General features: G+C 42.4%; 1 protein-coding gene across 1 annotated transcript in view; it reads left to right on the forward strand.

Annotated features, from left to right (window-relative positions):
* SLC25A29 (solute carrier family 25 member 29) overlaps window positions 1-15,110 on the forward strand; it is a 54,883-nt gene that overhangs the window by 27,157 nt on the left and 12,616 nt on the right. The window contains exon 3 of the mRNA XM_033952723.1: window positions 10,495-10,578. Within this exon, the coding sequence (XP_033808614.1) occupies window positions 10,495-10,578 (84 nt within the window). The remainder of the gene's footprint in view (window positions 1-10,494; window positions 10,579-15,110) is intronic.

Consider the following 15,110-nt stretch of genomic DNA (forward strand, 5'->3'; position numbering starts at 1 on the left):
CCATTGTGACATTACTGATGAGGTTAGCTCTTATTGGTGGAATGAGGCATTATGACATCACAATCTCAGCTCTGCTTCCTAAACACTGAAACTCTTCACACTACTACTACTATTAATTATTTCTATTGTGCTACCAGAAGTATGCAGCACTGTACAGAGTCACAAAGAAGAAGACAGTCCCTGCTCGGAGAGCTTACAGTCTAAACAGACAAGACAGACAAACAGAATGTCATGGATACAGTTAAGGGGAATGGTTAATCTGCTGGCTGGGTTAGTGGACAGTGGAGAGTACAGGAAAATCAAGCCATTGTGACATTACTGATGAGGTTAGCTCTTATTGGTGGGATGAGGCATTATGACATCACAATCTCAGCTCTGCTTCCTAAACACTGAAACTCTTCACACTACTACTACTATTAATTATTTCTATAGTGCTACCAGATGCACCAACACAGTGCTATATAGAGTCACAAAGAAGACAGTCCCTGCTTGAAAGAGCTTACACTAAACAGACAAGACAGACAAACAGGATGTCATGGATACAATTAAGGGGAATGGATAATCTGCTGGCTGGGTTGGCGGGCAGGAGGGAGTAGGGTTATGGATTGAAGGCTTCTCTCCAATTAAATGTATGCCTAATGTGCGCTGAACTAAATCCACTCTGTGAATTTAAGATAATAAAACCATTTGTTAACTTAGAAGACCAGATTGTATGCAAAACTTGAGACTCTGTGTATGTCAACCTAAGAAGATCAATCTATACTGTACACATGTTAATTTATAACCCATTTTGTCTACGCATTATGTATGTCAACCTTGTGACCCATTCTGAGCTTGTTGGGTAGACCGAGATATGAAATGAACCAAATAAATAAATAAAGTAGCATTAGGCTTCATAAAGCGCCTCCGTAGGCGTGGTTCACACGAAAGTAGGTGCTGGGAATGTAGGCCTTGAAAACTCTGACCTACCTTTCCCGAAGCCACAATTCTGTAAACGGCGCTGTCATGCGATTGACACGCAATAGGCGGCTGTTTCATAGGCAGACGATGAAGATGGCACTGTTTATAGTATCTGGGCCCACCTGTTTCCTTCTGCATGTTTGGGTGCATTGAAAGATTTTTTTTTTTTTTTTTTAATTTCAAACTGCCTGGTTCTGAAATTCTCTTTCCTTCTACTTTCTAGCAGTGGGGATTGCACGTTTGCATGTTCCCAGCAAGGCATCTCTATGAGGCACTTGTAGGGTTGCCAGATTTTACATTAGTAAAATTCGGACGCCCTAGACCCGCCCCCCCTCCCCCAATCCTGCCTTAGCCCTGCCCCCCTGCTGACTGCTCTCATCGGATTTGGAGGATGTTTTTCAAAACCCGGACAAAGTGCCAGGTTTTGAAAAGCCCTCCATGGAAATCTGGACATCTGTAACCCTAGGTACACTCCTCCCTCAATATTTGCAGGGGTTAGGGGCAGAGCCTGCCCGCGAATATTGAAAATTTGCGAAAAACTTTTGGGTCAGCTCTGACCCAGCCCCGCCTCCCTTCCGCCTTCCCCCCCGGCATCCCGGACCTTACCTGGTGGTCTAGCGGTCTTTCTGGGCAGGACACTACAAAATGGCTGCCTGAGTTCCCATAGTCTCTTGAGACTATGACGGGAACTCACGGCAGCCATTTTGGATAAGTGATCTGCACGAGTTAGGAGCTTAGGAAGATTGCTCCTGCCCTGAAAGACCGCTAGACCACCAGGTAAGGTCCGGGAGGTGGGAGAGAGGTGGGGGTGATTCCGGTTTTAGGAAATCGCGAATAATCAACATCGCGAGTCTTAAATCCTAGAATCAGGAGGGGGAAGTGTACTTATACACCTCACACAGCATTGTAGCTCTCTGATTTCTTCCCATTTAGTAATGATGAGACTGAGCTTTCAGAAATCTTCTGCAAAACTATGTCATTGGTGGTGAAATAAAAGTTATCTTTGCTTGATTTTTCTCCCAGTTGAATGATCAAAAACGCATTTTATGCTGTGTCTGTGGGAGAAGCTCTTCGCTGATTAGGAGTTTCTGTAGCCAAAGTGTGACGGCTCTTTTTTTTTTTTAATGAATGCGTTCTCTTCTGTTTTACAGTCCCAGTAGTCATATCGGGGCTGGAATTTCAGCTTCTCTATAATTATTGAAGCTACGGTGGGGAGAAAGGAGCAGTTAGTGTTAAATCAATGGTTGCCTGTCTCCTTGCTGATCCTGTGTGCCTGAAAGTTCCTGCGGCTCTTCAGAAACATTAAGGCTAAAAATGTCAGAGTACTTGAACATAATCTTTTTGTCTAGATTGTCTGTCTCTGAAATTCTAACCATAAAATAGAAATTTGCTAGTGTTACTGCTTTAGCGGTATGTGCTTATATGGGTCATTTCCACACACTAAGACCATTTTTCTGCATGGGATAAATGGCCAAATGGCCTTTTTTTTTTCTTCAATTAATGGGCACATGTTAATTTTCCCATTAGCTTGTGAGCCCCTACCACCACCTATTTTGAAGGTAGTAAGGTCTCACGAGCGTGGGCATTGCGTCACACTAATTGAATAGCCCCCCCCCTCCGAAAAAAAGCAGCAGTTTCCTGCGTGGCAGAGCAAGTTGACTGAAATAGAAAGAGTATAGCTAATAGTCAAGCAAATACTTGGTGGATCTGTCTTGAGTGTACTATTGTGAAGCTTCTTCTTAGTGTCCAGTAGAGGGAGTTACACTACTGTGTTTGCACTAGAGAGTTGCACGGGGACAGAAATCCCACCCGTCCCCGCCAAAGTCCCACCCGTCCCTGTGAGGAATCCCTCCGTCCCCACCCCTCCCCGCCCATCCCCGTGAGGAATCCCCTCCATCCCCGCCCGTCCCTATAAACTTCAGAAATAGTTATTTCATTTAATTATGCTACTGAATTAAAGGCTCTGTTAGAAACCCATTTACAAATAAGCAAAAAGACTTTATTAATTTGGAAATATTAATTGGGAAGAATACATACTTTGTAAACGGGTTTCTACCAGAGCCTCTAATGTTTATAAATTTTTATCAACACAACTAATATACTACTTTATCCTGAAGCAAAAAAAAGAAATAGAATTCTTTTCCTACCTTTATTGCCTGGTTTCTGCTTTCCTCATGTTCTCATTCAATTCCTTCCATCCACTGTTTCTCTTCCCTCTGCATCTTCCATTTGCTCTGTTACTGTGCCTCTCCCTTTCTCCCCCCTTCCAAATTGGTCTGGCACCCATCTTCTTCCCTCCGTTCCCCCCATAGACTGGCATCTCTGTCTTCTTCCCTGCCAGCGTCTTCTCCCCACTCTCTCTTCCCCGTTTCCTTTCAGCGCCCTTCTCCCCCCCATCTTCCCCATGTCCTGTCAGTGTCCTTCTCCCCCTCCTCTGTCTTCCACATGTGCTTTTAGTGTCCTTCTCCCCCCTCTGTCTTCCCCATGGCCTTTCAGCGTCCTTCTCCACCCCTTTGTCTTCCCCAGTGCTTTCAGCGTCCTTCTCCCCCCTCAGTTTTACCCATTTCTCTTAAGCATCTTTTCTTCTCCACTCCACCTTTCCTCCCTTTCTCCCTCCCTACCCCTTACCTTTGTGGCGCTTCCCCACCCAACCAACAACAGAACAGGCCCAGTCGGACAAACCTCCCTGCCCTGTAGACGCAGATCTAAATTACCTACTTACAGCTGCTGTAAGAAAGTAATTTAGATTCGTGGCTACAGGGCAGGGAGGTTTGTCGGACCGGGGCTGTTGTCGGTCGGGGAAGCGCCACAAAAGTAAGGGGACCTGGCCGGCTGTGCTGCACCTGGGGCGGACCGTCCCCCTCCCTTGGTACGCCACTCGAGCCGCGAGGCTACTCTTCTTCTCCTTTCCTGTGCTGCAAGCAGAGCAGGTAGGGAGAAGAAGAGCCGCGTGACTGAGTACATTCAGCCCCGCAGGATCCCCGCGACCCTAGGGGGCGTCCCCATGGGATCCCCGCGACCCTAGGGGGCGTCCCCACGGGATTCCTGCGACCCTAGGGGTGTCCCCATGGGATCCCCGTGACCCAAAGGGGGAACCCGCGGGATTCCCATCGTCCCCGTTCCCGTGCAGCTCTCTAGTTTGCACCTAATTGGCCTCTCTGCTCCATACCCAGTTCCTACACCATGCCTACACTGCTTCACTGTGCCTTGTGCTTAGGCATTCCATCTGGGGAGGGAGGGGTTCTGACTAGGGTTACCATTTTTGAGCTGCACATGGCCCTTCGATTCCACCCCAGCCCCTCCCAGTTCAGCCTCCAGCCCCCTCACCCCCCCCCAAACCTCCTCTCTTCTTCCCCGACAAGCCTCCAGATGTGGCCGGAGCTCATTGGGGCTTTCCAAAACCCGGACGGGATCCTGGACAGTCCTCTAAAAAGAGGACATGTCCATGTTTTCCCGGACATCTGGTAACCCTAGTTCTGATACCTCTTTGGATGAGAGAGTTCCGTTTTCTTCTTTTGGATCACATTTATATAGGTTCTTTGTTAATTGGTAGGTTTCTGTTTCTGCCTCTTGAAGGTTTGAGGGAATCACGAAGATTCAACATATGAAGAACCAAGTATGGAAGTCATTGGGCTCCTTTTACTAAGCTGCGCTAGCGTTTTTAGCGCACGCGGCAGATTAGCGTGCGCTAACCTCGGGCTACACAGCTAGAACTAACGCCAGCTCAATGCTGGCGTTAGCGTCTAGCGCGCACGGCATTGTAGCGCGTGCTATTCCGAGCGTTAATGCCCTAACGCAGCTTAGTTAAAGGAGCCAATTGAGTTTAGTTTGCATATAAAAAAAATATATATATATATATTGTAACGTCACTGGAAATGTCCAGTCAGCTCTTTTGTAATCCGCCTTGAACTGCAAGGTATAGGCGGAATAGAAGTCACTAATGTAATGTATACTTCACGTCCTTCTCCCCCTTAAGAATGTCTGAGAAGAGTTGAGAAAATGTGATGTTTGCTTCTAAGTTGCATAAAGCACACTGCCATATTATGACCATGAGCATTAATTGAACAGATAAGGGAGTATTATAAACATGCAGCTGCTCTATAAAGCTGTACTGCTTCTTCGTCACATTGGAAACTTTCTGTATTCTTCAGATCCACGCACAGTGAGTGCATGGGTATTGTTCCTTTTCGTGCACACAAAGCTCTGAAACTTATGATCAGCAGCAAAAAGAATCAAGGCCTCAGGTCTGATTCCTGTCTGTTCTCATGTGTCTCCCTAGGTCAGGGCTGCCCAAGTCCGGTCCTCAAGATCTACTGGCAAGCCAGGTTTTCAGGATATCCACAGTGAACATGCATGAGAGAGATTTGCATACCAAGAAGGCAGTGCAGGCAAATCTATCTCTTGCATATTCATTGTGGATATATATATATATTTCATTTTTTAAAATCTTTATTGATTTTCCAAACTACAACTGTGCTAAACAAATAATACATACACATATATAATACTTCAAGAAAAGCACATTGAACTTACAGACATACATGAACAATTATTTTACCCCTCCCTCCCACCTAATATTCAAGAAAAATAATTATATACATAGATCAATCCATAAAGTTCCCAATTCAAAATTTCAATGCATAACCCTCCCCCCTCCCTCCCACCCTGGATGTGTATGTTTAAAGATCTATAAAATAAAATAAAACCAGTTATCATTTCTTACGTAATTTAATCATTGGCTCCCAAACATCCATAAATTTCTTATAATGTAATGTAATTTATTTCTTATATACCGCTACATCCGTTAGGTTCTAAGCGGTTTGAAGAAAGTATACATTAAGATTATAAATGAGAAGTAAGAAGGTACTTAAAAAATTCCCTTACTGTCCCGAAGGCTCACAATCTAACTAAAGTACCTGGAAATTAATAAAGAAGAGAAAATAAAGATGGTTGAAAAAAGAAAAATTCTATGTGAACTTATAGGATGGAAATTAAACTGACAGTGAAGAACTGTATGAAAAATACATATGGAATTCAGTTAGAGAGGGTAGGTTACAATCTATTTATGGTATTTGTTTAATTGGAAGGTGTTAAGGTGGGTAATTTGGGGGAAGGTTATCTGAAGGTAGGTGAATCTTCTGGAGGTAAAAGAGGAGGGGTTAAGATATTTGGATGAATTTTTTGAAAAGCAGGGTTTTGATTTCTTTTCTGAATGTTTTGAAGTTGTCTGATATTGTCATAAGATTGGAGATGGAATGGTTGATTTTTGCTGCTTGTGTTGCCAGAAGGTTGTCAAACATTTTCTTGCGTTGTGTGCCTTTGAGTGGGGGGAAGGCGAAAGGGTTCGAGGTTCTTCTGTGTCTTGAGGTGGAGATTTGGTTTAAGCGGTTGTTTAGATAGGAGGGGGAAGAGCCGTGTAATGCTTTGAATATCAGGCAGTGGAATTTGAATTGGATTCGTGCTTGTATGGGTAGCCAGTGAGAGTCTAAGAAGGCAGTTGTTATGTGATCATATTTTTTGAGTGAGTAGATCAATCTGAGGGCGGTGTTTTGTATGGTCTGGAGTTGTTTTATCATAGTGGCTGGACAAGGAAGATATAGGGAGTTGCAATAATCCAGCAGACCTAAGACTAGGGATTGGACGATTAGTCTAAATTGTGCTTGGTCAAAGAATTTTCTGATTTTACGGAGATTTCTCATGGTTAGAAAAGCTTTCTGGGTTGTTTTGTTGATCTGGGGCTGCATTGTGCAACATCTGTCTATCGTAACTCCTAGGAGTTTTAGTTCGGGTTGTATTGGGTATTTGGTATTTTTGATTTTCAGCTAAGTGATGGTAGGAGTTTGGGCTTTTTCGAGTAAAAGGAATTTTGTTTTTTCAGAATTTAGTTTTAGTTTGTGATCCATCATCCATTTTTCTACTGTGTCTAAGGTTGTTTCTAGCTTTGTTGTGGTGGTGGTCTCTGATGGGTCGAAGGGGAGGATTATGGTGATGTCATCAGCATAGCTGAAAGATGTGACATCTAGGGTATCTAAAGTGGCTCCTAGGGAGGAGATAAAGAGGTTGAAGAGCTTAGGTGAGAGAGGTGATCCTTGTGGAACTCCGCAGGGATTTGTCCATGGTTCTGATTTGATATCATTGTATTTTACCCTGTAGGTTCTAGATTTGAGGAACCCCTGAAACCATTTGTAGACCTTGCCTGAGATTCCTATGGCGTCTAGAATTTGTAGTAATAAGGTGTGGTCAACTAGGTCAAATGCTGCGGAGAGGTCTAATTGTATTAATATCATTTTTTTTCCTTTACTGATGTGTTGTCGGGCTGTATCTAGTAATGTCCCTGTTGTATGGCCATCAGACGTTCCATTTTAAAAATATAACACAGAAATCCATTTGGGGCCAAGTGAATAATCTAATGGAAAATTTGGTGGCATTATCATATGAGACAGTGTTATTCGGTACATCCATGAGAGCAAAGAGTCAAATCTCTTCAAATAATAATAATTTATTGCTCATCATGACAGGGGTTGCCATACAACAAATCATGAAAAACTGGAAAAATTGGGATTGTCTAAATTACAGTCTTTGGTGGAATTCATTATGCCAAATTTTTAAAATGGAGCGAGCAATAGCCATACAGCAGGGGCATTATAAGAAATTTAAGGATGTTTGGGAACCATTAACAAATTACTGTATAGAATAAATATTATTTCTTTCCCTTTTGTTCATACACGCCCAGGGTGGGGTGGGGGATGGGAATATTATATGATTTCTTATGCTTATGAATAATTGTTGGGTATAAGGGAGGGGGATATTTGATGTGAGTTAGAATTTGTGATATATTAAGTGGTGTTAAAGTATAAAATGATTGTATCTTATGTTACACTTATTGTGAGTTTTAAAAATGAATAAAGATTTAAATATATATATATATATATATATATTTATAACACAGAGATTCCCACCAAAAAGTATAGTTTAACCGATCACAGGTCTTCCAATTCTTCAAAATAAGTTGAATGGCAACCCCTGTCATTATAAAAAGAAGTGTGTTGTTGCAGGAAGATATTTGACTTTTGGCTCTCATTAACTTACCAAATAAGATGGTATCGTACATCAATGCCACTGGATTTTCCAATATGTTATTCACTTGATCCCATATGGACCTCCAAAATTGAAGTATAGCAAATGATCCAATGTTCCTACTTCGAGATGACAGTGGCAGCATCTATTAGACTTTGAACTATCTAATTTCTGTAAACTATTTTCAACTATTAAAGAAAAACAAAACAGAACATTAAAACTTTTATTCGCTCACATAACAGATAAGAGCTGTGGGAGCTGAGCATCTCTTTTCTCCAAATGTCGTCGGACTGGTTGAAATTTCATGAAAAGAATATGAAAATCAAACATGCTCATATTTCGTTTTGTTCGTTCATAATTTTGATTTACTGCTTAGCCAGTATCATAAATAGAAGAAGAAAAAAGAGCTCCATTAGTAAATAGGAAAGAACAAAAACAATCATATCAAACAAATAGACTACAAGAAAAAACAAAAATCATAAAACTAATAAAACTTGAGAGAAGACAGCTTTATCACTCTGAAATATGCCCCGCAAAAACATTTTGACAAAAAACATGCTTTCGAAAAGGATTTAAACCTTGTCAGACCCCCCCCCCCAAAAAAAAAAAAAGCAGATTCCTGCGTGGCTGAGCAAGTCAACTGAACTAGAGAGTCTTAATGGGCAGATTCTATAAACGGCGTCCCGATTTTAGGCAGCGGCCTACACTATAGGCATTTTTGTGGGTCTTGGGAGATGCATAGGGACATCTAACTTAGCCCAAGGCTGGGCGTAGGCATGGTTTCGTCTGGAAGTGCCATGGGCGAGTTTAAGCAGCCCTAGGCATTTTCCTAAAGCCATTACAGACATCCAAAATTTATATTTCAAATAGATGCAGCCGCTGAGCTGATTGCGGCATGGAAATCTCCCTGCCACGATCAGCTGAGTGGCCATGGTAGGAAAAAAAAACCCTCTTACTCAGCCGGCAGGAGGGATGCCCACTCCCTCTCACTGGAAAGTACCCCCCCCCCAAAGTAAGACAGGAAGGAGGGATGTCCACTTCCTCCTGCCCCAGAGCTTCCTCCCCCCCCCCCCCGAGGCAATCTAGGCAGGAGGGATGCCTACTCCCTCCTGCCTCCCCCCCAAACCCCCTGATACCCCACCAAATCTGAGACCCCCCCACTCCACACTCCTAGCTCTACCCCCAACCTTTCAGTTGAATGTCCAGCTGGAGGGATGCTCACATCCAGCCTGCCACTTTAAAATGGTGGACCTTCCCCTCCCCTTGGGAGGGATCAGGGAAGTTGAGTTTGGGGGTGGTGGCAGAAGGGAATGGGCATCCCTCCTACCTACCTTGCTTCGTGGGGGGGTGAAGAGGGGGTCCAGAGCAGGAGTGAGTGGGAATCCTTCTTGCTGGCCAACTTTGGGGGGGGGGGGGTTCTCTGCTACAGCCACTCAGCTGATTGCAGCAGGGGGATTCCCTTGTCACAATCAGCTGATGGCAAGGAATCAAGCACGATTCTCTAACTTGTGCCTGTAACATGGACACTGTCTAGAGAATCAGGCCGGTTAGGAAGTGTTGGGCATCTGTCCCTTAGGGCAGACGCGAATCTGTATAGGACGTCTGCACTGTAGAGTATATTTTTATAACCTGACCATTTCCCAGTTTGTCAGCAGTATACACTGTGGAATAGGCCTTCTTCAGGATGCTCTGTCATGGTACCTTTTATGCATATATCCATTGGCTTTCACCAAAGATAGACCAAGATTTTGAATCTCCTGAATACTAACACCAAGAGTTCCAACCTTGTCAGTTTGCTGACCCGATGCCTGAGCCTGAGCAATCGCGGCTTGAGACACTGCTGTTAAATCCACTGAGAAACTAACTGAAAACGCCTTAAAAGAAGAGTTAAGGCCTTGAATCGCATCCCATAATGACTCCATAGTCACAATGGCAAGTTTCCCCTCAACTTGGTGTTCCATCGCAGAAGCCATTAGGCATCCAATCTTTTAGGTGTATCGTATTTATGCCAAGGTCAAAAACAGGTGCCTAACTCGAAAACAATCTGCACCTTAACTACGCCCATTTTTAACTCTATGCTTTGGACTAAATGCCTACTTTTTAAAGAAGTGCACTTTTTGAGTTAGGTACCTAACTTTCAATTAATGCCAACGATGAGGTCTTAAGTGCCAATTATCTGTGCCGATTATGTCTAGTAATCAATTAAGTGCTTACATCGGCTAGACGCGCCAATGTAAGCGCGAGACTTTAGGTGGACTTTATAGAATTTGGGGATTAGTTGCTAAAACGCCCTTACCTTGCCTTGCATCTTAGTTATCGTATTAAAATTGCCATGGTGTTTCTCTTTTCAAACGTAATTAAAAAATGTGTTTAACAACTATTTTATGATTTTTTTTTTTTTTTGTAGCTGATTTTGCCAAGCATATATATTGTATTAACAAGAGATTTTTCTCATAGGTGCGTCTTCAGGTTCAGAGTGTAACCAAGCCTCTGTATCGCGGAACGTTCCACTGTTTCAAGTCCATTATAAAGCAAGAATCCGTAAGTAGCAAAACCAAAAAGTGAATTGGCAAATGCTAGATCAGTGGAGCTTCTCTTCACCTCTGACGCCATACGGATTCCACTGATAACAGCTGAATAGGGATCTCCTACATTTTACACCTTCTTGAGGGGAACATCTGCTGTCTGTGATGGTTACTCATAATTCAGGCCCAGTTACTCATAATTCTCTATAATCTCATTTACTATTTGCATGTTGGGTTTTCTTGAACCTTGTTTGCTTGTCTTGTCTTCAGTGTATCTATGACATGGAATTTTTTTTGCCATATTTCTGAAGACAAAAAAGAGGACAGATGACCCCCTACTCACACTCTGCTCAATGCCTCCCTCCCCCACCTTTCACCCATTTCCTTAGTCCCCCTTCCCTTCTTCTGTATCCTTTTAGTGCTGCTCTCTCTCCTCCAATCCTCCTTCTCCTTCTAACCTCTTCTCCTGTTTCTGTCTTTTCCCATCCAGCACTGCCCTACTCCATGCTCTTTTCTCCAGCACTCTCTCCTTTCCATAATGCTTTTCCAGCCCTCCCTCCCTGCATGCTGTTTCTCCCTCCCTCCATGCTGTTTCTTCAGCCCCCTCCCCTCCCGATGTTGATTCATCAGCCCACCCTCCTCTGACTTCCAATGCTGCTTCCCCTCATGACCTCTCTCTCCATCTCCCAATTCCCCCTCCTACCTGCTCCCCAGCCACAGTAATTCAGTCTTCCGGCAGCCGCAGTGAAATGAGCCTGCTTCCACTGGCCTGTCCTGGAGCTGTCTCTACAGCGACTTCCTGTTCTTGTGTAGGTGGAACCTGCATAAAGGTGGCTTCTGGGGCAGGCCAGTGGCAGCAGATTCATCTCATTGCTATTGCCGACTGCCCAAAGATTTATTTATTTAATTGATTGATTTATTTATTTAAATAATTTCTATACTGTTTTAAACCAAAATGGTTTACAGAACTGTTACATACATAAAATCTTAAAATAAATTAAGACAAATTTGGCAAATAAAAGAGAAGGATGGGGGAGTTAGACAGACAGACTTCCACATTTAAAAGAAATAAACTGTCCGGGACACCCGGACAGTCCTCTAAAAAGAGGACATGTCCGGGATTTCCCAGACATATGGTAACCCTAGGTATAAGAAGTGTTTGGGGGTCTCCTGCAAACCTCCCCCCCCACCAACATATTTCCTTTGCAGTGTTTCCTCTGACCTCTACAGGAGTCTGCCACCTGCTTTCTAAATGGCACATGTTTTGCAGCCATCTCGCTATTTGAATTGTGTGGGTGGACTCGGGTCCTGTTGCACTCGTACAGAACCTGCCTGCCTGGAGTGGGTCCAACCAGGAGGTGATCCAGTCCAGTAAACAGGAAAATCTAAGTTGCTCAAAAGCAGATGCATTTGATAGCTAATATAACTAGAATGTAGGACTAGATTAGGGTTTTCTACTAAGCCCTACGCTTTAAACTTTCTGTTTTTTATTTCTTCCCCCTCCCTAATGTTGTTTTGCCCTTATATGTTTCCTTTACTATTTTTTTAAAATTGTATTTCTTTACCTACTCCCTTCCTTTTGTATCATTAATTTGTCTTGTCAGTCGTATTTACATTGTCTGTTTCCCTTCAACTATTGTAATTTAATATTTTATAGTTTGTACATCGCTTAGAATGTTAATAAGCGATTAATCAAATATTTAATAAACTTGGAAACTGAGAAACAATTCCAAACTTAGAGAGAACAAACTGGTGTAGTATCTAGCTAGTTTCACCACAAGGCCTCAAACACCCGAGGCGCTACTTAAACATTTTTTCGTGCCCTTACAGGGGTGATGTGTTCATCATCGTTCTTTGTTTAGGCATATAAACACAGTACTGTCAAATTTTATTAACAGGTTCAAAATTGATAGCATGTTAATAATTTGTAAAGGAAAGAGCACTTCACTTTTTTGCCTGACGGTTGCCTAACCGTTTCACTTTACAGTTTCCTCAGGGGCTGTGCCTCCTCAAATTCACACTTCGGCCCAAATTTTACAAGCGCTTTTCTTTGAAGCCAAACCATACGGCGTGCTGATAAACTGGCCTGTTGATTTCTTATCAGCACGCCATACGGTTTGGCTTCAAAGAAAAGAGCTAGTGAAGTTTGGGCTGAAACTGGCTAGATCAGGGGTAGGGATCTCCGGTCCTCGAGAGCCGTATTCCAGTCGGGTTTTCAGGATTTCCCCAATGAATATGCATTGAAAGCAAAATAGATCTCATGCATATTCATTGGGGAAATCCTGAAAACCCGACTGGAATATGGCTCTCGAGGACCGGGGTTCCCTACCCCTGGGCTAGATACTACACAAGTTTTCAGTATAAGAACCTGGGTATCAGACTCCAGTGCAACTTAGGGGAACATCACCTTTGTGTCATCTGAGAAACAAAGGCATTCTTTAGGGGAAGAAAACATGTACTGTAGTAACATACGAGGGGCGTTCAATAATTTATCTACCTGAGTAAGAAAAAAAAAAAAAAAAGTAAACATGTTGAAACAAGTCTGCGCATGTTGTAACACAGTGGTCTCAAACCCACGGCCCGGGGGCCACATGTGGCCTGCCAGGTACTATTTTGAGGCCCTCAGAATGTTTGTCATAATCACAAAAGTAAAACAAATTCTTGATCATATGTCTCTTTAGCTATAAATTCTAATATTATTATTAAGACTTAGCCAAAAGGAAAGATTTATTTATTTAATTCTTTATTCATTTTTAAACTTTCAACAAGTGATTAAAAATACAATCATATACACTTTAATATCACTTATTAATCAAACATATATTGATTCATAAAATATTTCCTCCCTCCCTCCCTGTTCCCATATAACATCCTAGTTTCATATATCCTTAAAATTAAATCCACCCTCCTCCCACCCTATACTTCAATAATTAAAAGGGGAAAGAAACAAAAAATTATTAGTTATAATCAATCTTTACAATAATTTGTTAATGGCTCCCAAACGTCATTAAACTTTTTATAACGTCCCTGCTGAATAGCTAATATTCTTTCCAGTTTAAAGATATGGCACAATGAATTCCACCAGAAATTATAACTTAGTCTATCATAGTTTTTCCAATTTCTCGTAATTTGTTGAATGGCAACTCCTGTCATTATGAATAAAAGTTTATTGTTTTTAGAGGATATTTGGCTCTTTGCCCTCATTGATGTACCAAATAATATTGTATCATATGAAAGCGCTACCGGATTCTCAAGTAAATTATTAACTTGACTCCAAATATCTTTCCAAAAGCTATGTATTAGAGGACAAAAAAACAATAAATGATCCAATGTACCAGCTTCAAGATGACAGAATGATCTAACTTTTGTAAACGCACCGGGGTCCAGAATGCTCTATGTAACAAAAAATACCAAAAATTGTCATTTTTTTTCTGAGGCCTTCCAAGTACCTAGAAATCCCAAAATGTGGCCCTGCAAAAGGTTTGAGCTTGAGACCACTGTTGTAACATGTCTCAAAAGTTACTCATGCACAGTTGCGGCTCCGTGCCAGTCTAACATTCCAAGAGACAGGATGTCGGGAGAGTCCTCATGCGAATCAAGTAAGAAACTGTTAGATTTGGAGCACCGTTCAGTGATAAAATTTCTCACAAAAGAAGGAAAAAGGGAAAAAGCCAAAGGAGATCCATGAATGCATGACTGGAGTTTATGGTGAGCCTGCCCCATTATCCTACAAAGTAAAATTTTGGAGCAAGCAGTTTAAATGGGATAGAGAGTCCATTGAAGATGACCCTCACACTGGATGGCCTGTGGAAGCATCTTATAACAATAATAATAATCAGTTTATATACCACAGAAAAGTGCAAGAAAGTCGAGGATTTAATTTTGTCAGGTAAATTTTAAGGTTTCCCGTTGAAATGGGTATCTCAGCAGGTACAATTTGGAAAATAATTCATGAAAAGTTGGGCATGTTCAAGGTTAGTGCAAGATGGGTTCCAAGAATGCTGATGTCATGTCAGAAGGCCATGAGGCTCCAATGCTGTCAGGAGAACTTGGAGATGCTCCGTGAAGACAAAAATGAAAATTTTCATCGTTTGGTGACTAGAGATGAGACTTGGGTCTATCGTAGAGATCTCCCACCCCAAAAAAGTTCAAGACAGAAAAACCTGGAGGCAAAGTCATGGCAACTGTCTTCTGGGATGAAGGACTATTGCTTCTGGTGTTCATGCCACACAAGACAACCACAACCGGGAAGAGTTACGCCAACACAGTGATCACTTTGCGGGAGTCAAACAAGGAGAAAAGATAAGGAAAACTCACAGCAGGCGTGCTGCTTCTTCACAGCAATGCGCCGGTGCACATGTCATGACAATCACAGGCTGCCATCCAAGAATGTGGGTTTCAGCAACTGAACCAACCCACCCTACAGTCCTGACCTGTCTCCCTCAGATTATTTCCTGTTCCGAGTTTTGAAGAAATCTCTCAATGGACAGCGGTTTTCAGGTGATGAAGACATCAAGGAAGCTATGATGTCCTGGTTGGAAGGTCAAA

The sequence above is a fragment of the Geotrypetes seraphini genome, chromosome 7, assembly GCF_902459505.1.
Source record: "Geotrypetes seraphini chromosome 7, aGeoSer1.1, whole genome shotgun sequence".
NCBI classification, from domain to species: domain Eukaryota; kingdom Metazoa; phylum Chordata; class Amphibia; order Gymnophiona; family Dermophiidae; genus Geotrypetes; species Geotrypetes seraphini.